This window comes from Physeter macrocephalus, chromosome 5 (genome assembly GCF_002837175.3).
Source record: "Physeter macrocephalus isolate SW-GA chromosome 5, ASM283717v5, whole genome shotgun sequence".
Lineage (NCBI taxonomy): Eukaryota > Metazoa > Chordata > Mammalia > Artiodactyla > Physeteridae > Physeter > Physeter macrocephalus.
Window position 1 is genome coordinate 18,528,002 of NC_041218.1, and position 25,876 is coordinate 18,553,877.

The 25,876-nt window shown below is 40.1% G+C and overlaps 1 protein-coding gene across 11 annotated transcripts in view; it reads right to left on the reverse strand.

The window, feature by feature from the left end:
• CALD1 (caldesmon 1) overlaps positions 1-25,876 on the reverse strand; it is a 181,484-nt gene that overhangs the window by 18,273 nt on the left and 137,335 nt on the right. For 6 of the 11 annotated variants that reach the window (XM_028489717.2, XM_028489719.2, XM_028489718.2 and 3 more), the window contains exons 3-7: positions 17,498-17,644; positions 13,050-14,010; positions 11,684-11,761; positions 6,368-6,510; positions 2,290-2,548 (exon numbers count right to left, since the gene is read on the reverse strand). In XM_028489717.2, coding sequence (XP_028345518.1) covers positions 2,290-2,548; positions 6,368-6,510; positions 11,684-11,761; positions 13,050-14,010; positions 17,498-17,644 — 1,588 coding nt within the window. The remainder of the gene's footprint in view (positions 1-2,289; positions 2,549-6,367; positions 6,511-11,683; positions 11,762-13,049; positions 14,011-17,497; positions 17,645-25,876) is intronic. The other 5 variants (XM_024127133.2, XM_007106184.3, XM_007106182.3 and 2 more) reach the window with 2 other exon arrangements.

A 25,876-nucleotide genomic window follows, 5' to 3' on the forward strand; every position in this document is an offset into this window, starting at 1 on the left:
ATAATAATAGCCACGGACTAGGGCTTTACCAAGGACTAAATGAGAAAGCCCATGTAAAATGCTTAGACCAGTGCTCAGTATGACAATCATCATGTCATCATCATCCTGTCAAGTCATCTAAGACTGACCTTCCATTTTGTGCATGTAAAGTAAGAATCCCTTCTGCCTGCCTCCTAGGAGAGCTGCGAAGACAAATGAGATGATTTATGTGCAACGTTATACAAATGTATGTTACTATATTTACTAAATTGTACAAGATACGATTTCATGGTTGTCCCCACCTCAGTTGAGTAGATTATTTTAGATGGTTTGACAAACCTGAAATGGTGTAGATATTGCACCCTAGTGGTGAAATCGCAGATGTTTACAATCTGTCTCATTAGCCCCTCTGTGCCTTCACTCCTGGCCTAAAATACTCTCCCCTGTCTTCTCATCAAGCTGCATAACCTCTATGAACAATTTTCTGAGAGATTTATGTAGTCTTTGTAGTTTTCAAATTGGATGTTCTCAAGCAGGAACCGGATGTTCATCTCTTGCAGAAAGATCCTGTGTGTTACAGACTGAATATTTGTGTCCCCCCAAAATCCATATGGTGAAATCCTAACCCCCCAAAGTGATGGTATTAGGAGGCGGGGCTTTGGGGAGGTGATTAGCTCATGAGAGTGAACCTTTATGAATGGATGGTGCGCTTGCAAAAGAGGCCCCAGGGAGCTCTCTTACCCCTTCTGCTCTGTGAGGACACAGTGAGAAGACTGCCATCTGTGAACTGGGAAGTGAGGTCTAACTAGACAGAGAATTTGCTGGACTTTGATCTTGGACTTCCTAGCCTCACAACTATGAGAAATAAATTTCGATTGCTTATCAGCCACCCAGTCTATGGCAGTTTGTTACAGCGGCCAGAACGAAGACACAGTGCTCGGTAGGAGGTTAGACCAAATCATCTCCTAGGTCCGATCCACTTCTCAGAGTTCACGTTTCTCTTCTGCTTTCATTGATATTCTGCTCCTCTAGAGAACAATAATAACAATCATGATAACTATGACTTCCTGAGTGCCTATTATGTACAAGGCACCCTGAATACAATGGTTTAATCATCGCCACAATCCTGAAAGTAGATAGTTCACAGTTAAGGAAAAGCCGTCTCAGAGTAGTCCAGTGACTCTCCCAAGGTCCCAGCTTGCCAGTGGCAGAGTGTCTGATTCTAAAGCGCTATCATCCCAATTACTTCCTAACCAAACATCATTGGCTCATTAAGAGCTGGAGTTGAAAGAGACCTTGAAATAATTTATCCAAACTTTCCACAGTTCAGGGAATGTTTGTACAGGATCCATGCTGGAAAGTCATCTAAAGTCTTTTTACCTATTTTTGAATGATGGGAGATCACTATCTCCAAAGATTTGTGGGAAAAGCTCTAGGCTGAGTTGGAGAAGCTGGGTCTCAGTACCAATTCTATCACTTATTAGTCAAGTTAACTTCACACAGGTTACTCAAACTATTTGATTCCCACTTCTTTGTCTATAAAATGAGAATAATGTACCTCAGGATGAAAGGAAAAAAATGCACCTTGTAAACTGTAGCAATGCTTACAGTAGTTGGTTAAGCACTTGTTCAGTTTTCAAAATTTGCCTTCTTGTAACTTTATCTCTTGTTTTCAGTTCTGTTTAAAAAGACAGAACAAATTCATCTGTTCATAATTACAGGGTTGCTGCTACGTGCCTGGCGCTGGGCTGGGTGCTGGGTATACAGTAACGAACAATACTGTCACTGCCTGTGAAAATCTAGTTACTTACTCTTCCACTTAAAACACCCCAAAAACTATTTTTGAAAATCTTCTCTATAAAACCTCTTCAAATATCAAAAAACAACTATCATGATCATGTGACTCGGTTCTTGTAACCAACCTACAGACGTTTTCATCCTTCTCTGCTAACTGTTCTTTATTGAGGGACATTACAGGGTCATGGATTAAGACAAGTGGGACCTGGGGAAAGTTACAAAAACCTCTCTGTGCCTCAGCTTCCTGATCTGTAAAATGGGGATGAGAAGACTACCCATATCAGAGAGTTCTTAGAATTGCATAAACCAATGTGGATAAAAGTTCTGGAACCATGCCTAGCACACAGCAAGCTGATTAATCTTCAAATGTATTTGTAAGAATTCATGTTCAAAAGAGCAGCAGCAGTTCACCTGGGAAGAAACTATTTCCGGGCTGGAAGGGTCACCAGAGACACGTCCTCAGGGGCTTGGGTAAGATAAGGCGCCTGACGGGCCACGCTGCACCCGCCTTACCTCCTCTCTGACTTTTCGCTCTGCTTCCTCCTGCTTCCTCCTCTGCTCCTCCTCCTCCAGGACCTTCCTTCGCTCCTCCCTCTTCTTCTTCAGCTCCTCCAGCTCCAAGGCTGCCTCCTGCTGCTTTTGCTTGAGCTTCTCGAACTCCTCGCTTTCTGTTTCCCCGCGGCGGCGGCGCAGCTCCTCCAGCCGCTTGCCGGCTTCCACTTGGGAAGCACCTTCAGCCTCCTTGGCCTCGCTGGTCCTCCCTCCAGGGCGGCTGCAAAGGAGTGGGACACACGTCTGCCTTGCAGCTCCCCTCCTCCCGCCTTAGGGAGGGGACGTGGGTCTGCAGGCTTTGCAGCCCACACCGAAATCCCCACTGCCCGCCCTGGACAGTGGATCCTCACGCCTGTCCAAGGGGTAAGTTGGGGTCCACCTGGAACCTCCAGGTCTGAATCTGAGTCCTTGCTCTACCACTTACCCTGGGTTTCCTTGACTGTACAATGGGGGCAAATAAGCACTGTTGGTGGGATTGTAAATTGATGCAGCCTCTATGGAGGCTCCTCAAAAAATTAAAAGTAGAACTGCCATATGACCCAGCAATTCCACTTCTGGGTATTTATTCAAAGAAAATAAAAACAGTGACTCAAAAAGATACATGCACCCCCATGGTCGTGCAGCATAATTGACAGTAGCCAAGGTATGGAAACAACCCAAGTTCCACTGATGGATGAATGTATAAAGAAAACGTGGTAAAAATACATACAATGGAATATCATTCAGCCACAAAAAGAAGAAATCTTGTTTAAATACTCATTAACAAGTAGTGAGGGCATTCTTAACTGTATCTGAACACAGGTAGCCCATTTCTGACACTTTTGTAACAGATGAATTACTACGGTCTAGTATCATTTATTCCATATAGAGAATGGCACAGTGTTTCTAGCTATGAAGCAAGAAGAATAAAACAGAAAATGAGTTCAAGATTACACAGTTACCAATATTGATCAAATGTGTACGTCTCATGCTTTTAAAATAATGAGGTAGCTCTGAATAAACTATATCCTTTAGGACTATGCTTTTCAAGCTGCAGGTTGGAAAATCTATTTAGTGGACTGTAATTAGCATTTAAAAAATGAACTAGAAAACACCAGAGGGCATTGCATGGAACAAGGGACAAGACCATTTCTTGATGTGCTTGTTTCAGTTATAAATATATATGTAGATGTGTAATGGGTTATGATGTAAAATTTCTTACTAGAAGTTGAGGTTAAAAAGTTAAAAAATATTGTGCTAGGTTCTTGATGGTTAAAGATGAACTTTTATTTTTAACTCATTCAAGGTTAGAGCGTCCCTTAAAACTTGGTATTGCTTTTTCAGTCTTAAAGGCCCACAGGCCTGTGACTCCAGAGAGGGACTCTCCCCTTTCAGTTAAAGTCTCTCCAGCTTCAGAGATGAGTTTGCTCTCTCTTTGTGTTCATCATGTTAGTGTTTGGTAGGACTGGCTAACACACGCCTAGAGAAACTTCTCTGGATTCCACTAGGTGTCACTCAGTCTTTAAATTGGGCATTCAAATGCCCATCATTAGGGACTCTGGTTAAATAACTCATGACCCATCCACCCAGTGGCACACTCTAACTTTAACTGTAGGCTTATATTCACTGGTATAGAAGGCTAGCTAAGATACATTGCTATGCACAAAGCAAGAATCACTTTAAAATAGAGATTTATAATTATATACACATATACATACTATATGTATATGTGTGTGTGTGTGTGTGTGTGTGTTTTGAATGTATATACATAGAGAGCAACTGGAAAACATGTTACTGGTGGTTTCCCTGGGTGATGGGTACTTAACTTGCTCCTTAAATTGAGATTTTCATGTCACGTTTTAGAGAAAACAATTTAGCTCTAAGGAAATGGGTCTATCAAAGGGAACAGTAATTAAATCAAACAAAAGGAGCTATGCTCAAAACAGGAACAAGAGTTCTGTCCACATCACCTCTGCTCAGATATGCAGGCATGCCCTCAGCATTAGGGTAGCACCAATATGGAAATTTCTTCCCGAAGGTTCTTTCCTCTATCCTTGGCTTCACTAGGTGAAAGTTGAGATGAACATCAGACCTTTCACCATGAACACAGCTTGTTTTCAGTTAGACTATTAGGCACTAAGCTAAGGTAAATAGAGGCTCTTACTCCCTCCCTGGCTCCTCACCTTACAACCATATGGAGGCGTTGTAAGGTGAGGCGTCTCTGCTTCTATCGGCATCAACTTCTAACTGAAACTAAAACTAAAGTATGTTGGCAGCTAAACAAAAACTAACAATATGGTGGCAGCTTCTTTCATTTTTTTTCTGCCCAGACATAGAAAAATTAAAGCAAGAGTCCCATTTACGGGTTCTCACTGCTTAATCTGTTGCCATCCCTTGTGACTTCTCTCTTTGAGTTACCCAGTTATCTGGATTTTCAAACAATGGGCATGTTAATTATTAATTTGAGCTCTGACTGAAGCTGGTTGACAAGTTTGCCAATTGTTAACCAAACTTCTTTCTACTGACAGATTTTTTTAATGTTATTTCTCTTAACAAAATTGTACTCTTATCTACAACACATGTTTTAAACTGTCAAGTAATTAAACAATAATATTATTAGGTAATATCCTTTGAACACTTTTTATGAACCTGACACTGTTCTAGGGCTTTAACACATTAAACTACTGGCACTTCAGCAAGCTCTGCACTCAGCTTATCAGCCTGAATCAAACTTGATTTCTAGATTTTCTATGAATTCCTAATAAACTTCATTTTTACATCTACTTTCTTGCCAATCCCAAGTAACATCTATAGGTTCTACCCTTCTCACTCCTTCACACTTTATTTAGTCTTTGAATACACACCTTTTCTTCCATGTGCTTTTGGCTCTCTTTTGGATAATTGTGACTAGGTTTCTGCTCAAATTTTTGTGTAGAAAAATTGTTTGGAAACAACTATATTTACATAACATCTTAGAGCGGCTGGAAATGTCCATCCTTAGTAGTTCCCTTTGCTTCTGGATATTACACATGCTTTGGTGTAAGGAGCAGTCTGACTTCTATACAATACCTACTTGGAACTTTCTTCTTTGAAGTGTTCCGACAAACAGGATCTACAGGCAAGGTGGCTGCCAAAGAACAACCCCATGGGAATCCATGTTACAGAGACCCAAGACTTTTCCAGAACACCTGGCACAGCAGCCAGTGACATAACAGAGATTGGAATTTGGCACTAGCGGTTGGAGGGAGTGTGTGTGTAGGAATGGGGCACAGAGAGTTAGGTAGCCAGGTGTCCATGGCAGGCTTCTGCAACTTGAGTCCTTCTACAAAGCTGATGGGGGGCTCTCCATAGTCAACGTACCTAGAAGTGAGGATTTGCCTGCATATACTTGTCTATCTGTCCTAAAATCAATCGCCATGATAGGGAGGGGATAAAGAGGGGAAGCTGAAGCTCTGCAAGAGGGTTTTCCAAACTGGAGCATTAGTTGCATGCCCTCTTCCTCCCTCTTAGAGAATCCCAAGGCAAATTAACATCAAGAGCTCTCAAAGTGGTAAAGACATCTGACTCATTTAGTTTAACCCAATGTTTCCAAAGTATTTGGCCACAGGGAAATCTAAGTTTTATGCAGCAATTTATTTACAACCTTTAGAAAATACATTCTTTAAAATGGTACTGAAAAGGGTCTCTTATGAAGTTGGCTGGACCATACAGAGAATGAGTCAATGACAACTCCAGTCATAATGTTTTCTAATAAACTGATCTTACATGAACATATTAGATCAGCGAACAAAAACATGGATGCCAAGCATGATCTGCCTTGCCAAATAATGGGAAAAGCAGATCAAACCTTGTCTGAGCAATGCCTGCTGGTCTCCTGTTAGTGACTGATAGCCAGACCTGCTGACTGAGTATCTGTAAGACAATGGCCAATGACCTCACAACAAAAGTATGTTGCCTGTTAGCACATTTCTGTCTGGAAGCACAGGGTGGGGAGACTGATTATTATTATTATTTTTTCACATATGAACACAGTCACTGTTAACTAGTCACAACTTCTTACCTGAAAGTATTCTCAGTGTGTTTAAGTTTGTGGGTCATGAATTCTCCATTCTGTGACTTCATTTCTGTAAATCCCTTCTTTCCATCCAAGAAACTCTTAACTTCTTTGCTTTCTTTGTCCTTTTTAGTCTTCTCATCTTTGATCTAACCAATGGTACATATCAGGAAGAAACATAATGATAACAATCTTAATTAGGTTTTGGTTGGTATCACCAAATAAGACCCAACATCGTTAGGAAGCCAGAAAACTCAGAAGTAAAACAAACTACCGGAGAATGATGTGGTAGAGTTGGAATCAGAGGAAATTCTTAGAGCATAAGCTGGTCCTCTAGCCTCTGAGCAAAGACCTTGACCACAATTTTAGGAGGTCAAGATCATCCCTTATTTCACTGAGGTTTTATTTTTCAAAAGTAGTGGAGGTGTTACCATTTAGAAACTACTGTGTTCTGGGAACTCCACAAAAGAGTGGTGGTTTTCAGCTCCCACTGGGAGAAGCAAGTATTAGTGTGGCCTTGATGGGAGAATGGCCAGGTTGCTTGGACAGATTTCTTCTTGGATGAAGGGCACTTCTTTGAGAAGGACACAGATGTGTTGAGGAGGGAATAAGAAACCTACTGAGCCAGATCTGTCAAGCCAATTTTGGCAGATGTCAGAGGAAGACCACCCTAGTGTTTTAATCAAATGAATAACTAGGCTCCCCAGGATAGAAGACATAATAACCCTACCTTTAGCGGGATGACTCAGAGACCTGTGGGGCCATGTTTGTAGTCATCTCAACCAATAAAGATAGAATGGAACAGGAAAAATTCCAGGCTTGACTTTGACTTCCATTGAAGGGAATAATTTAGTCTCTGGAAGTGGCTTTATGATTGTTGTGGAAGACAGAGGAAGGTGATACATGGAGAGCAGGTGTTAGCTTTAATTTTTTTGTGTGTGGGTTTTGTGTTACAAGTTCCTCACAGTAAGTGAGACAGATTATTTCAAAGTATACTGAATTTACATAGCTTTTTTGGGGGTAAAGGAGTTCAAATTACTTTATCATCTCACCCATTCTCAAAAAATGAGTGTGAAAACAGGTGAGGCTCATTATTTCTCATTTCAAGACAAACAGTGACAAAGCGCTAACATTATAAAGAAACCTAAGGAGGAGGGTTTGGGCGTAAGAACTCGGGGCTTCAGGGACTGCCCAGGATGGTCTCCCCTTACCTCATCACTCACCTCTTTGCAGCTGTTATACTTCAGATACCTAACCCCCGCCAAAGTGCATGTTTTACTAAGCAGAGGACATTTTTTTGCCCTTTACTGATGAACCTTCAGTAGTCCTTTGCCTGATTGCCTTTGTTGAGTATTATTTGATTAAATTACTATCGATGGACTATTCACTACCATGTTGCCCTAATCAGTTAAGACTTTAATCTTTCTCCAAGGGGCATATATCTAGGACATCCCTTGAACATGCTGAAGAGGGGGGCTGTTATTTTGCCATTCTTTCTGAGAGCTTTGTAATCCGAGTTTTAGTTCTATTGCTGTCAACAAACTAGCTGTTATTTTAAGTCACCTAGCTTTTCTGGAACGCTGGCTCCATGTACATAAAAAGAGACAGGTGGACTAGACGATCGCTTCCTAATCTTTCATCCTGTCATTTCCCTCTTGGCTCCAGATTTGTCCTGAGAGGCGACAGAGAAGAGAAGGAAGCTCCTAGTCTGTCCTACAGCTTTAATAAGGCTGCTTGGTGACTATCCTTGCCTGATGGTAAATCAGTATTCATTGGGCAGGCAGGAGCAAGCAAAGTCTCTTCTCATTTTGACCTACCATTGTTGGGTAGAGTTCCAGAAACTATGGACTGGAGTTTATATCCTGGTTAAGAAGTATCTGGGGATACACATTTAAGGGTGAGGGGGCCCCATTTTAGGGAACCCATGAAAGAAATTGTGAGTCATATCTCATAGTTTGTGGAGCACTTACAAAGAGAAATTCTCTTTAACTCATTTCTCCTATTTTGGAGTCTGAGATATCTCCCAGATACCTCCCAAAATGTACTATCTAATTTACCATCCAAAAATGTGTATAAAATAGATTTGTAAAACAATACATGTCTAACAGAAGAAAAATCCCTTTTTTTCAAGCTCTGCCTTTATTGGCAAAGTTATGGTAGATGGTATGCTTATATTCTCTTTGGAAGACTTTCTTAGAAAAATTCCCAATGAAATAATGATAATCATGCTGACTGCAAATTATTTGTTCTTTCTGGGAAATGAATAAATAAAGTAATTCCATAACACTTTAAGAAACACAGTGGGTTGGATTCTATAGCAGATTCAACCTGAGCTAATGGGATATTCTGAGCCCACTCAGAAAAGCATTAGAGCCTCTAGATCAAAATGTTACCATGAAGAGAATCTATGCTGATGGATTATTACGGGGTTACGTATCCTGAAGGAGCTAAAGTGCTTCCTATACAGATAATAGCAGCATACTCATATGAAAGGCTCTGGTCAAATGTGATCATTGGGATAACACTATGGGTATCTGGAATATTCAGTGGGATAACACATGGGTGTATGTGTGTGGGGTGGGAATTCCAGTGACATGCCCTTGTGCCAGAGAGACACTCAGAAGGTTGTGAGCAAGTCTGAAAGGACTGAGACGCCAGTCTCTGTGCTGTATCGCTTTGCATCATTTGATTCCAGGATAGTGATAAGAACTGTTGCAAGTTACAGTTTTTCAGACTAAGTTGAATATACTTTTGTTAGATTCAGAAGCCTCAATTCCTTTTCCAAGTCCAATGTCTACCACATGGATATCCTTGCTACTTGCTACTGGTCCACGGACAACATGCATTTCACCAGGGAGCTGAGGCTCTACCCAGATCCACTGAGTCAGAGTCTGTGTTTCACAAGGTTCCCAGGTGATCAGCATGGGCACTGATGTTTAGTGAGAGGCTTTGGCCTATGTGATATGAATATCAGTTTCAATATTATATGAATAGTTCTGCTGGAAACTGTTTTCCTATTAGAGGCCAGAACAAAAAAAGAGCTCTGGGGTCAAGAACTAAAGGGAGGCATTTTACAGCACAGGGAACTATATTCAGTATCCTATGATAAACTGTAATGGAAAAGAATATCAAAAAAAAGAATGTATACATATGTATAACTGAATCACTTTGCTGTACAGCAGAAATTAACACAACACTGCACTTCAACTATACTTCAATTAAAAAATTTTTTAACAATTAAAAGGAGGCATTTTATAGTTGGGGAAGAGAAAAAGCTAAATTAGGTTTCAAGGTTGCTGGTCATCTGCGATGCATCACCGCAAAGAGTTAAACTGCAGTGGGAGAAAGAAGGTTTTTTGTAAGGTATTGGAGTGACTTCTGGAAATGTTGCTCACCTGACGTTTGTGTTTACCTATCCTACGTAGCTCCTTGAATTCAAAGGAAAGACTTTTTTTTGAAGGGGGGAACAAAAAGGTGGGATGCGGGGTGGGGATGGAGGAGGGCGTTTAAAATGGCTAAATCATGTAAAATATGATTTAAAGCTATCTACATGAAGCAACTACACAAATAGCTGGAGAGGGGAAAAATCTAGTCATTCAACTAGTAATTTATGTATGCAATGTTAAAACAGGAATAGCAGATTTTTTTTTTTTTTTTTTTAAGCTTGGGTTGAGGAGCTAATCTGTCCTTGTGTCAAAAAGAGGCCAAGTTTTAGGACACTGGAATGTGCTGGAGGGCAAACAGGGAAAGAGGCAGGTCTGAAATCATCATACCATGGCCATTATTGAACTGGGGCCTTATCTGAAAAGAGGCAAAAGGGTGATTGGATGACTGCTGATGAGCCCCTTCTAGCTCACGGACACAAAACATGAACACAGAATGCCTTGGTCATTAAAAACAAATCACATCTTAGTGAACTGAATTAAATCAGGATGAATTCAAACAGTTATTCAGCCTCTCCTCCTCCACATAAACTTAATCACTGAGTTATGATTTCATGCCCTCTTCCTTCTGTACTTAAAGATACTCCCCACAAAACACTAGCTTTACAGATGAACCCATGTGGGATATATCTGTTTGAGTTTAGTCCCAAGGTAATTTTCATTTTTTGGAGATGAATTTGTAGGTGGTCTTCTGTTACAAAATGAGAACAATGTTTCCCAACACGTTTAACAATTTCTTTAGCTGCTTCATTAGAGCCAAATTCAATTTTCTAGTTATTAGTATTTACTCTTTCTCCTGCTTTTAACTGGGCAGTGTTCACATTCAGTTTTCACTCCTAAGCCACCACAAGTTCTATTAGAAACAGGGAGGAACACATACCGTAAACACAATAAACATAACATTAACTAGGAGTTCTTACTTTTTACATGAATCTTAGGGGAAAAAGTTTAAGAAAATAACCATCCCCCTGTTTAATCTCATCTAGTTGCTAAATATGGATTTTTCTGTGTCTTATTCTATGCCATAATGGGCAGAGAAATGCAACAAGAGTCCATTTGAGTTGGAGCTCAATAGCTACAATTCAGTCCCACAGGCAGAGTAATTCAAGTCTTTTTAACTTTGATACTTAAATTTTACCATGTTTAAGTACTTTGAACTTGTTAAATACTGTCATAGTTTTTAGGATTGCTTGGAACTGACATAAGCATGATGGTTAAAACAAGGTCAGGCTTTCTGATGTAGCATTTTAATTATGTCGGGGGCATAACGACATTCTCTCTGCAGCTCTGGTCCACTGACTTGTTCACTTACCTACAGTCAAACACCCTGGCACCAGCTCCTGTGTGTGCCTCAGAAATGCAATGCAGAACATTGTGCCAAACTTTTCTTTTGAAAACCAAATATCATCTTCAGTTCATCAGAGTTTTTACTGAGATGTGTGAGAGCAGTTTTCCTTTGAAAAGTTAAATCATTAATCAAAGCCAGTTGGAAATATTTCATGATTTGAAACGCAAGTAGGATGGCTCAAGGAAAAAAAAATAGCACTTGGGAGAGTAGAAAGTGGGTAAGATTGATCAGAGGAGTGTTTTTCAAGCTTTCTGACTGTGACCCACAGTAAATAAAGACAATTTATATCACAGTGAAATACTTACTGGCCACGATGCCGTCTGATATTTTCTATTCTATTTCATTAAAAAATGCAGATTGACACACTTAGCTAATTTTGAGATGCTTTAAGTTGATTTCACCATTCAGTGGATCATGTGTCATGGCTTGAAAAACACTGGATTAGAGGTTACAATTTTCATCAGACCTGAAATGTTGTGGAACACTGCTCTCTGTTGCTTTATGACTAGGTTCTTTCTCAATGATATTTACCTCTTCTTTTTTGAAGGTAGGTTTGTCCTCTTGGGACTTTCCTCTTTTAGCTTGCATTTTAGCCCCCCTTTCTTCTTCCTTTTGATTTTCAAGAATGGTAAGGTCACTCATTTAAAAGAAGCCCTTGCTAGCTTACAAGAGTGAGAGGGTGCTCAGGTCACTCTGCATGTGGCGTGAAGTGACTTCTCTTTGGCTGTCCCAATGCTCACATTCCCCCCGTGCCAGTGGTTCTAAACAGCAACGTGGGATAGTTTCCTCCCACCAAAATCTTTTCTCACGAGCCTGCCATCGTGCTCACTGAAATCTAGCGTGATGTGATGCATCTAGTACGTGTTGACAAATCGTGTGTGTGGTCTGGTGCATCTTGTTCCTGATCATCTCAATGGAAGCTGTGTTTATGAGCCCCTTGTAAGAAGCAGGAGTGAAAGACAACTTCAGTGCAATGCAGACTTAGCGATAGAGAGTTCTCTCTGGAAAGGAGGTTACACAAGCATTTCTTTTTTCTTTTTTTTTTTTTTTGCGGGGTAGATGGTGGTGGTACGGTGGTGGTGGTTAGGTATAGTGCTCTTAATGCAGCCTTGCAGACAGACGAAAAAATATTTCTTAGCTTACAAATATTCCCCCACCCCCTATTTCCACACTTCCTTGTGCTACATAAATTTGTGTCACCCAGATGGTAAAAGACGCAAAATGTGTGCTCTTAATTGCCAGTCAGTTTTAAGTTGATGCTACCCCAGATGAATGGCTTTCTGCAAGTTTACATTAAGCTCAGGTCTACATGATGGCAAATCAGGGTTTTGCCACTTTTTTATAAAAGGTCCAAACTGGCTCCTTTCCCTCCCTTATTACTAGTTAATTCCAAGGGGGTTATTTTGCCTCCTTAAGATGATATTTCTGACCATGATTCATCATGTCAGTTTCCCACCCCAACTTTTAGCATATTTTATTAAATGCCAAACACACAGATAAAGTGAGGAGTTATGGTCCCCCTGCCTCATGTAGACCTGTGGATAGAGATAAGTTGTTAAAAGGAATGAGTTTAGATGCAGTGCAGAATCATAAGTCAAGGCAGCACCACCACATTTGTCATCTTTGGGTTAATTCATTTTTTCTGGTATTCATAGCAACCAAGCACAGAGCAATTCACTTCTCTCTGGTTGTACCAGTAAATTTGGTTGGTGGAATAGTTAGCTATCAATTGATTGCTTTATGCTTGCACATTGCTATGACCTAAAAAAATGAGCAGCTTGCCAAATGATCAAGCATGTGGGGCTGTAGGAATGTGGGCTCAGTCCCAAATTTGGTGTGCATTACATTTCTCGTAAGTTGCAGGCATCACACATTTGGTGCAAAATGTTTACTGTACCTGTTTCTTTTGGACAGCTGTCTGAAGTTTATCTTCTTGTACTTTCTTTTCATTGACCCACTTCCCTTCTGTTTTCTCCTCTACCTTTTCCCCTTTTATCTTTTTCTCTTGCATTTCCCTTTTTTTCTCTTCTAGCTGCTTCTTACGGTTTTGCTCTTCTATCTTAGCTCTCTCTTCTTCCTCTGCCTTTGCCCTCTGCCTCTCCTCTGCTGCCCTTCTCTCCTCCTCCTTAATCCTTTCCCTCTCCTTTGCCTCCCGTCTTTCTCTCTCCTGTGCAGCTGCTTTTTCTTCTGCTTCCTTTCTTGCTTTCTCCTCTGCTATCTTTTGTTCTTGCTCGGCTTTAATTCTTTCTCTTTCTTCTGCTTCCAACCTGGCCCTTTCTGCCTCAGCTCTTTCCCTTGCTTCCTGTTCCATCTTTTCATTATGGGGAATCTCATTTGAGCCTTTTTCCCTCTCCTCTTCTGTCTTAGGCTCATCTGTACCAATTTGCCCATTTTTCAATGACATTACTGTTTCCTCCTGGGTTTCTGCTGCTTTCTCTTCTGCCACCACCTCTACCTGATTTTCTTCAATGCTCCCTTGCTTTGGCTTCTCTTCTTCTTCTTCCTCCTTTTCTTTTTCTTCTTCCTTTTTCTCTTCCGCATCCATCCAGTCATTCTTCTGGTGGGACTTGGTGACTGTTTCTGTTTCCTCTATCTCGTATCTTTCTCGGCGACTTTCGCTTTTTTCTTCCTTCTCTGCCATTTCATTTTCTGCTGTGTTGTTTTGCATTCTTCTGCTGGGTAGCAACAAACTTGCATCTGCTATTGTTGGGTCAGAATCCTTCTGGCGCTCCAGTGCTTCCTGAAGGCGTTTCTGGCGTCTTTCCTCCCGCCGGGCCAGGCGCTCCAGGAGTGCAGCCTCATCGTCGGCCTCCACCTGAATGTCTGTGGTGGTCGTCTTGACCTCCTCGTCGGGTACACTGGACAACAGAAACAACAGCAAGGACAGCTTGCTGATTAATCGGTCACCTGGACTCATGTGCTGTGCTACATGGGAACTGTAGCAGATATATACATCTCCCCATATATAACCCCATGTTAGTACATTCCTGCCTGGCTTTCAACTGGCAGCATATGCAAATCTTTGCCCAAGGTCTTTGTCTGGCCATGGGGAATCTATTCTGTGTACTAGAAGTGCTCTGAGTATTAATGCCACCTGGGCATTTTGCCTCCAGCAACAATTGATGAGCATTAATGTGTAAATACTTCAGCTCCCCTCACCTTTGGAATCAGAGAGCGCTGAGGTGCCTATACCGCAGTGGATCTTAGAGTTCCCCGGTGGAATTAAGCTCCTGATACCCACAGTGGTAATTTGCTTGGTAATGAAACCTTTATTTGGTTGCCTTCCCTTCTCTGTCTCACTTCCCCACACTGCTACCACTTTTTCCTGGGATCACGTTACAAGTAAACTGTGCTCAAATCTTTGTTTCAGAATCTGACTTTCAGGGAACTCAAACTAAGACAAGAACCAAACTGAAAAAATGAATTCCTCTTGTATCATGTAGTGTTCCCACATGTTGCCAAGTCATCCGGAATTCCTGATCTGGATTGCTGGAACACTAAGCACTTTGAGAGGATGGGAGTGTATGTTATAGTGCGGAGATGCTATACTCAGGCCAGTGACCCCCATGGTGGAGACATCTAACTGTCCACCACAATTTATGCTCCTTTTTCCTTAGTCACAGGGAAGTGATTGCCTGTCAAGGATTATATTTCCCACCCTCCCCTCTTCCTCGCACCTAGGTGGGGCCCCATGACCAATAATTCCAATGAAATGTGAGCAGAAGTGAGATGTCCAGACCAGGACAAGTAAGAAGCAGAGGTACATTCTCTTCCCTTTCTATCTCTGTCTACTGGCTAGATCAGAGGACTCCAAAGCCCCTGAAGTTGACAGAGTCACAGGAGGAAAGAAGATAGGGAACCAGTTCTACCAGTCAGAAATACCCACACTGGACTAGTATGTGTTACTGCATCAAACTACTAAAATTTGGGGACTCATTGTTAAAGCAGCTCATGTTGCCCTAACTAATAAATATACCATCTCCACTCTTTGTCAAGATTTCCATGAATAAAGGGTCTCTTGCCCTTCTTTTCTGCGGTAGACAAAGGACAGTTAAATTTGATGTTTATAAAAAAAAGAAAAAACCTCTAAAAACCAAACTGTAGCATGTCCACCACTGTGCTCACTATTGCAGGATGCTGGACACTGCCCATGCCAGGGGTGTTGGTCTTCACTGCAGGAAACAACCAGTCATGTGATACTAGGACTGTGACCAGAGTTGGAAGAACGTGTCTTGCAATGTTTAGAAACTCCATCAAATTTCATGGTTCATACCAACCTTGGCCCTTTTGAAGTTCAAGTTCACTTAATTTTGGAAAAACATATTTCACGTTTAACAACAAGAAATGGCAGACTAAAGGCTAGATTCTAAACTTTCTTGGCCTCAGCTGTTGCTGTAAGACACTGTCTCCATGAATTAGACACATAAGGATTAAATTTCTCTGAAAATGCAAACAGTTTAGAATTTAAGGGGGAAAATCTACATACATAAGGCATTTGGATCAAGTGAATTCAAATAATTTTTAAGAGGTACCCCAAATTCCACAATGCTAGCTGGCTTAAAGAACTCTTGAGTTAAGAAACAACAGACTCTACTGAACCTTTCTTTGCTATTTATAAATCAGGACAGCAATCAACAGGAGAAGTTGAGTACCAGTCAGTTGTTTAGCCCCAAGAAGAATACTTATTCTTCTTGTGGCTAATTAGTTTGTCAGAGGTAAATCACATGTTATCAGATCTGAATATGCGCTACTAAAAAAAGGAATATTGTACTCAATCAATGCATGAAATAACTAATAATAGTACAATGTGAAAAAAGAAGAGAAACACAAGCAGAAGCAAGATTTTAAAAGCTAGAAAACTATAGGCACTAGTAATTTTTTAAGGCATTGTTGATTACTCACTAATAACCAGATTCACAAAAGGCCTTAAAATGTCATTTTTGAACTCTTTCTTTCCCATCCCCTTCAACTCAGAAATAGAAAAGGCAGTGAAGACTATGCAGCACTGATCTGTAAGACTCCGCTACCATCTTCCTAATAATGGTCAAAATTACTATGTGCAAGCACTGTGCATTTTACAGGTATTATCATCTCATTTAAACTTAACAACATTCCTAAAAGAAAGGTATATGATTTTTACTTCCATTGGACTGAAGAAATACAGTTAGTGAAGAAAGGGTCAAGCTGGGATTCAAAGCCAGGTAGTGAACCCCAGAGAACCTCTTTGCTATACTCCCTCCCTAATCAGGAGCTACTTACCGAGGGACAAAGTCTGTTTTTCCACCTAACCAAGAAGCTTCCTGATTGAATCATCCTGCCTGCCAGCACGTTCACTACTGCCTTCAGAAACCCTCTGTGTACCCACTCAAATTCACGTTAAAGAGGCCAGAACTCTTTCCCTTCAGAATTTTCTACACAGATTGAATGAAAGGGATTATCAAATACAGTGCCCTCCCAACACACACAAAATGAAAGAATCTAAAACCAAAGCCACACAAAAGATCTTACATGGTGATTTCATTATATTTAACCAGTCCACAATTTAAAAATAAAATTATTTTTTTCTCCATTCCCCCTCCCCATCTTTTCTATACCTTGGGTCACATAAATGATATATACTAACTATTAGCGTAATGCACTGTGTGACCTTGTATGTGTGAACTTGTAAAAGCCCCTTTTGAAAAAGTTGAACTTATTAAGTATTCTTGACTTTCCTGATTTCTACCAGGACTGGTATAGGAAAAAAATGTAGTACTAAACTCATAAGCTTGTTTGAATAATTACATTAAATTAAACAGGATTCTGCACCTTGTTGAATATTGTAGAGATCAAAGAATACTGGTTTAGGGTGTATATTAGGAAAAATAAGACATTTGCAATTCATGCCTACTTCTAAAATTCAAGTATTATCTGCTACTGGTAGGTACAGAGGACTATTAAACAAATACATCTTCAGTTAACAGATAACAGATAACAGAAAACAGATAACAATACCCTAAAGAATGAAGGTCAAGAGTTTTCCTTATTTAAGCATATAACCCACGATTTTTAGTAAATAAAAAATTTACTAGATTACAAAAGAAAATAAAATCCTTCAACTGGGGTGTGTTTAGGGGACGGGATGCGGGGGTTGGGGAGAAAGGAGTACTGGTGTCCTAATGTCTAAATCAGATTGACTGTCCAATCTGGTTAGTCGCCTAAAATATCCACAGATGAATTAAACAAGCTAGAAAGACGGAAAGAGTTGAACTGGGCTGAGAAGGGGTTGCTTTGCCCAACACATTCCTTTCATCAGACAGGCTAAGAAGCAACCGGAAAAATTCTCCCTTCTGAAGAGGACAGTACCTGTTCTGGGTATTGACCTCCACCGGGTCAGTCACCTGTCCCAAGGACTCTTCCTCTTGCTTCTGCCGCAGCCTTTCCTGCCGGGCACGGCGGCGCCGTTCCCGGGCGGCCTCTTCCTCATCATCGTCGTTCCGCTGGTAGGCGATTCTGTAACATCACAAAGACAACTTCTTGAGCTTGCCAACTGTCCACCATCTTCACCAGCCTCTTGGAAGGATCGACACTGAACTTGACTACTTACTGAACCATAGAGCTCTAAAAGGATGGTTCTGTTCCTTAAGTTTAGAGCCCTGATCTGACTAGTTTTTAAACTTTTAAGTATCTGAAAAGCATTAGTCCAATAGCTACAGAGGATAATTTACAATGACCAAATAACAGCTTAAACTAAAAAGTTTACACAAAAGCAACTGCCTTTGGAGACTGTGGGTTAGCATATTTAGATTTCTTTACTCAGCTGATGATTAGCATGTTAAGATTTAGAAGCAGAAATCCAAAGAACTGAACTGAAAGTACTGAAAACACTTATTGAAAAGATTCAGCATGTTGTATGAATTATTTGTGGATATGTTGTCACAAAGGTCAGAGAAGAATCAAGTTATGTTACCAAACCAGGACTTTGGCATTAATAAGCCAAAGAGCTAACTAAAATCCGGAGCAGGATATCTTCTTTGCTTGGATTTAATTTTTTCCTTTTTGTTCACTTTCACTGAAGAAAAGTGTTATTGACAACTGATAGGAGGCTTCACAGTCAGTGCAGCACCCTCTAAGGCCGCCTCTTTTGTTCTAAAACTGCTTTAGTGTCCTACTACCCACACGCTGGGCACATCTTGGGAGCCCACAGGTGTGTATTTAGATAGAAACCTAAGGGCTAAGGCAAGTAGAAGAGGCGCAGAGGGTTTCACATGCATATATGGTATTAGGCTTTCCTAGTTCATCGGAAGCAGAGAACTACTTAGGGAAATTATACAATCAATATCACTAGTTAGATACGTTTCCCCTAATATTTATTCCCAAGTAAAGAATCGGAGCCGGGGAACTCCAGATGCTCAGACTCATGAGGAGATAGCCTGCGTGGTCAACCTGGCTGTTTTGGAAGGAGGACTGCGTACTGACATACAGAGTGCCGAGAAGGCATGGCAGTGCTGGCTGGCCCAGGGACAAGCTCGCCTGATGGATACATGGGATGCAATGGAGCTGCACTGTGCAGCGGACTGCTTTTCACCTTGGAGAGTTAACATGCTTTTTTACAGTGTTACATATCTACAAATAGAAATCCAGGTATGTAAACGTTTCATACTTATCAATAACGACTAAGCTAAAATAATTTACAAATGAAAGAAAACAAAACAGCAGAATCACATAATTTATACCAACGAAACGAACCTAATATGACTGATGATGGTTTGCTCATGTTAGATCTACAGACTAGGTACTTTTAGATCCAGTACTTTACTTTACCTATCTTTTGACTTCAATAATAGAAATGCTATGAATGTTTTTGACCTTACAAAAACAAGATGAACAGTTCTGAAGGTTGGTTGGTTTGTTCTTTGCTACTTAAGAAACTCTGACTTCATACTTGCTAAAATGTGCTAGTGTGCAATATTCAAATGCCAATATAAATAAACTGTCACCTAGTAATTCTATAAAGCTGACTGGTTTATTTCCACAAATATGGAGAGAAGGGCAGTGTGATATAGTTAAAGGATAACTAGGTTAATACTCAGAAAACCGAGTTTCTAGAACTGGTCTCTCCCCAGCTTGCAGCCCTTTGATTAACCTGCATTAAACTGCCTTGTCTGTAAGTGGGTGACAATCAAATGAAATCACGGGTGTATTGTGGTAAGGCATACTATGGTGTAGTATTTTGTTGTTATTAGGAAAGTGCAGTGGAGGAGCTGCTTTGTGAGGAAAGATGAGTTCAATTTTAGACTTGTTGAATTTGAGGTGACAGCATGACATGATTTGAATGTTCCTTTCTAATTCAATCACATTGTAGTTTGCAGTTGAAAGCCCTTCCCAGTGGTTTGGCTTCAGTCTTCAGCATCTTGGCCTCATATTCCTTTGGCTTATTTCTCAGTAGACAGCTTTAACCACAGCAGGGAGAATGAGTCCTTAATGACTGCTTCCCAAGCTAATCAAACAGAAAGTCTTAATTTGCCCTTCTACGTCTCTGGATCAGCCATGAGGTCTTGGCTATTACTTGGGGCCTTCCTTTTCCAAGACAAGCAAGACACATAAAAGCTCCATATGGGACACGCTATGGCAACCACAAAACCCTCCCCGCTCCTAACTGGAATCTCATTTGAAGCCCTTGATTTCCCACTACACTTGAACATCTCAGAGGTGTTACTCTCCTTCCTCTCACCCACCCAATGTGCTTCATGGCGGATGCTGTTGGCTTTTAGTTATGACACGACTTAGATATGCCATCTGTCTCAGCCAGGTCACGCTCAGTCTTCCTTCATCTTAGGATTCTCACCGGAGACGTGGCCTTCCACATCGAGATCACGGCCCCTGTCTCTGCTAACTCTTCCTGCTTCATACTGCTTAAAATTTATCATCACTTCGCATTGGTAGACTCTTACCTAGGATACACAGTTGCCAGAGCTAGATTTTTGAGGACGTTTTATTGCTACTAATAAAGAAACATGTTAAAATTGTTTTCATAGTTAAAAACAAAAAAGGTGCCAAAATGTTTTCATGGCATTTTGAATCAGAACGTGCCCGGCTGCTGGCTCAATAACATATCAGTTGACTTTGTGAGTGAAATTGCGCCCATGCCAAATGACTTGATATGTGTAGAAATTCTTCGAACGTGAACCTCCCTACTTTAGTCCTCAGAGGGCAGAGCACACAGCGGTTGCTTAGCTTTCAGGCCTCTCCCACGGCAACTACCCTTCATACTACTACCAGAGGTTTATTACTTTTCTTTCAAAATTGAAAAAGCTTAGTTGCTAAATTTTTTCTGACTCTAAAAGTAACATGCACTTATTATTTTCCTAAACCCGACGTTAAAAAATGTACAAAAGAGAAAGTAAAAGTCAGTTCCCTAATCCACCACTCAGATAGGAACATGATTAACATTCAGTGTATTCTACCAGAACTTCTCCTTTGCATGCACAGATATTTTAATTTTTAACAAAGTGGGAGCATGTTATATATACTACTTTAGAAACAGCTTCTTTAATTTACCTTATTTATGACTATTTTGACACATTAGTAAAATATAATTTCCAACAGCAACACAGTATTCTGTGACTAGATGTACGTAGTGGATGTATGTATATGGACGTACTATAATCTATTTAACCAGATTTCTACTGATAAGCAGTTAAGATTTTTCCAAATTTACGTTCTTATAAACAATGCTGTAAAGGACATCGCTATAGATATACTTTTACCACTTGTTCAATTACTTATCTAGGAAAAATTCTCTCAAGTTAGAATTCCTGAGTTTAAGATATGCTCATTTAAAGGCTCTTGTCACACATTTGACAAATTGCCCTCCAGAAGGGTATGTAACATCAGCAACATATGAGTGCTAATTTCACCATAACAAGAATTAATCCAAAAAGACAGATGAGAACACCACATCCTTAACACGTCCACATGATAGCACAACAACTCTGCTTTAGGCGTCAGTTAAAGACAAAATGTTAACATTCTAACTTTTCACACACCAGATTTAAATGTATGTGAAGTGCTGCCGACTAGTAAAAATCATACCTAACCACCCACTGGGTTGTAATAAAAGCATAACAATCCATTTGTTCTTTCTGTGAAACTTCAGCAGATGCTGGCAGTAACCAGTCTACTGTATCGTACACTGTAAGACAACTGATGTTCCCAGATGATGCAGAAGCAGCGGAGGGCTCGAAGTTCCTCTGAATCATCTGAGAAAGATTAAACTATGTTTATTAGAGTTTTAATCAAATGCATTTTACTTAAAAAATGAGTACTCCCAAATGATATGTAAAGCACCTTTTATTAAATAAAATGTTCAATTGACTTTCCCACCCAGGCTGGGTGTCAGCAGGTTTACTCTGGAGTATTATGCTTTGTTTCTGGGTAATTGCCTTTGCTCATCTCTTAGAGAACACTTGGAGAAAGGTATGATTGATCTTACTGCAGGAAGCCCAGTGCTGCTGGAAGCAAAATGACTCATCAAATATGCGGGAGAGAGATGATCGTGTGTGTGTGTGTGTGTGTGTGTGTGTGTGTGTGTGTGTGTGTGTGTATCAATAAGTGCTGAACAATCTCAGAAGTCCATAATAATTACATGATGTTATTTGATTGTGTCAGTGGTATGAAAAAAGCAGAAAGGTCTGGCTTTTCTTCCATTCCCAGAACCACTGCCTAAATATCCTGGTGTTATATTATAAGAAAAAACAGGTCTATGCAATGGGAAAACTCTCTTGGAATGTTGTGGCTTTCACACCAAAGACTTTTTAAGTCTTTACCACCAGACCTCTACTGCCTCAGTGTATTCAAGTAACACTATAATCATGTTACAAGCTGTGCCTTTTAGATAGAAAGTTCAAATAAATAAAAGTATTGCAGACATGGCAAATAATTAAACCACTGAGGACTCAGCGTCTTTACATTTGGCTGGGCCAGGGTCTAAATGTACACTAGATGAGATAAAGAGGAAGTGGCAGAAGCTTCCACGGTAAGACACAGGAGCAAGGCACTAGCTGTCACCTTGCCCCAATGTCCCCCTCACCCCATCTTCTCCAATAAATATTTCTCAAGACTTGCTCAACACTGGCAAAATTCTTACTATAATTTCATCTACAGTATAGAGTTTTTTAACCCTGTGTTCTCCATAGTGTGAAGAATGTTACTTTCATTTCCTTTCATTTTGTCTTTTTTTTAAATTTTGCTATTTTCTGATTTGAGACTCCAGTACATGATCCTTAACGTTTTCAAGTAAAAATGCTGGCAATAACATTTTATTAACAAGACAAGACCTCTTATCAGGAAACCATGTTTAAAAATAGAACAAGAGGGCTTCCCTGGTGGCGCAGTGGTTGCGCGTCCGCCTGCCGATGCAGGGGAACCGGGTTCGCGCCCCGGTCTGGGAGGATCCCACATGCCGCGGAGCGGCTGGGCCCGTGAGCCATGGCCGCGAGGGAGGCCCGCATACCACAAAAAAAAAAAAAAAAAAAAAAATAGAACAAGTAATAACCAGTTTTATGAGGGGGCTGATTTTATTACAAGTCTAAGAACACTAAAGAAAAGATTTAATTTTCTATATCTTACAGCATGGTTACTAACATTTAAAGAATGTGGATCTCTTTAAAATATCAAGAAAAATTAAAATATCATGACAGTTGCTTATAGTTTTGTTATTTATTAAAAATGTTTTATAAAGTCTATAAATTCAACACTGCATAAAGAAGGAATCTGTATCTTATAAACCACTGCATTTATACATATTTGCAGAGCAGTCTTTCATACCTGAAACAGTTATTTATCAGACTACAGAAAATAAATTTAGGAATCTCTTCCAATAACTTCACCACTAGAGAACCACTGGTATATAGAAAGAGATTACCAGAGTGCCACTGAACAGACTCTGACTTGTCCCCTTCAAGCTCTTTTGCATACTTTAACATTCCTTGTGCTTGGTAAGCACACATACACATACACAGACACACATGCAAACCCACAGGTTAAGTGAGGAAAACCTCGGAGAAAATAAAATGCTCAAGGCACTAAAATGAGGCCCGGGTACAAAAGACTTATAGAGATCCCCATTCAGATCAAAGTTTCCAAGTCTCTCTGTTTTCCTTAATTATTTCTGCCACATTCCTATATTTTAAAAAGAGAATGTTGCACCTAAAATTCCAACAGAACAAATAAATTCGCTACCTGAAAGAAGGACTCCTACCAGTAGTTCATCATTTGTGAATTCACAGTAACTTATAGGCCAGCAGACATATAGCTGAACCCTAAGATCTGCTTTCATCTCCCTGCATCCCCTTGTACCTCTTCTTTCATGCAAGAAGCCATCCGAGAGAAGGTGGTGCTGGTTGAAAAAGATTCCAGGTTGTAACAGTGACACTCAATCCCAAACACCATCCTGCCCCCAGCTTTCTGCAGCTGTACATTCCCCACGCAGGCCAGACTCAGGAGGAAGACTGACTGGGGTTCACATCTGCAAAGGACTTCTTAATCAATTACATTTCTTTGATTGCCATCATTCTTGGTTCTGCCAATGTCATTGTCTTAACCTGGGTCTTAATATGGGATCCAACTTAGAGTTAAAACCTCATGTGGGTTGAAAATGTGGTCATCAACTATTAGGAGGCAAAATGATTCATACACACTTTCAGTATTGTTTTTCATGTACCCAAAAACCCCAGTGATTTTCTTTCATAATATGAAATGCAAGCGATTCTCCAAACATATCCAATTAGCCCTGTGAATTGCTCAAATGCTCTTAGTAAAATTTCAGGCAATGCTGTGATCAGGAGGGAAAATCCTGACCTGCTGAAATGAATCATATTTGCTCTGCAGATTTATTGTATATTTGAAAGTTAAAAGAGGTTTATAGATACATTCCAGGCTCTTAAATATGATTTTGTTTATATATATGTGGTGTCTGTAAAATGTTGTGGTTTCATTTAATGCACATAAGGTCCAATTCTGAATGTTTTTCCCTTGGATTCCTTAAAAGAAAGGCATTAAAAATTACAGTGGAGGAAAAAATCAAGAAAATAAAAATATTTTCAGGTCAAAATATGTTTAGAAATGGATTAATAGCTAATAGTCAATCGGTCTATTAGTAATTAATATAGGATAGAATGAAAGAAAGCCCCCCTCATTTAGAATATATGTGTATATATATATATATATATATATATTTTTTTTTTTTTTTTTTTTTTTTTTTCTGGTAGGGAAGCTAAAAATATGCTGAATTTCACTGAAGGATTCATTGCTATGTCAGGGGTGTGCCTTTTATGGGAGTGCAAAGCATGCAAGGGGATACATTACTCTGAAGAAATTCACCCAGGAAGAGAGGTATGTCCCACCCCATCTCCCTGTACACACACACATTTGAGAATTACTAAGGTTTGCAAACCAGCCATAAATTTTGGTTCTCAACAGTAAGACACTGTGTGCTTGCACACTTCAGTGTTCTCATATGTGTTGTCACCACAAGTTATCACCAGCAGCCTACCATATGCTTTATATAATGGTGACATCCCATAATCACATGAGTCTCTATAACCACAGACCATGGTGGGGAAACATGTCGCGGGGCAGAGTAGAAAGAAACAACATCAGGCAGTGGGAGAAAAACCTCTTCACCTTTGCCTCCACACACGCTCGTAGAAGGCTGGTTCTTAGTATCATTATGACCGTGATGTCCTGTCAAGCAAATAGGTCAGCTCTGATTGATCATGTATGGTTAGAGGGAACTCAGGGAGGAGGGTGAGTTCTGATTCTGACTCAGGGTTGTATGGCTAACTAGGGCTTATGGGAACACAGTTCTCAGAATGGTCCTGCTCTGGGACAGGCAGACCCCTAAGCTTAGAGACTCATTGCTGAATTAATACAGATAGTCATTTGTATCAGGAAATTTTAAAAAGATGAATTCTAACTGCTTCTGGTCAGTATTTTAAATTAAAAAGACATTTAGCATGAAATATATTGTACCTATGAATGAGTGTATAGTATACCACCACTTAAAAGAAGAATAATGAACCAAACACCCATGTACCTACTACCCAGCTTAAATAGCACCAGCACTTTGAAGATCCTTTTGTGCCCTTCCTCAACCCCATTCCTATCTCTTTTTAAATGCCTCCAAATAACCTCTAACCTGAATTTTAATTGTTCTCTTGCTTTTCTTTGTAGTTTTACCCCCAAGGGATGCATTCCTAAACAATTCATTTTTTAGTTTTGCCTTCCCGAACTTCATATAATCATACTATATGCATTCTGTGATTAGTTTCTTTCACCCTACATTATGCTTTTGAGATTCATCTATGTTTATACGAATAGGTGTAGTTTATAATGACAGATGAGATACAGGATTTCCCAAACATTTCTTGAGATTATAGTTTGGATGAGATAAATGTCTAACTTTTTATTCAACTGGTGCCATGTTCTTTTTTAAAGTCCATAGATATTCAGTAGAAGTAAAATGAATAGAATCTGGATTATTTCTTACTGAATTGCTATTTTTTCACATTTATTTTTTATTTATTTTATTTATTTTTTTTATTTTTTTTGCGGTACGCGGGCCTCTCCCACCGCGGAGCACAGGCTCTGGACGCGCAGGCCCAGAGGCCATGGCTCACGGGCCCAGCTGCTCCGCGGCACGTGGAATCCTCCCGGACCGGGGCACGAACCCATGTCCCCTGC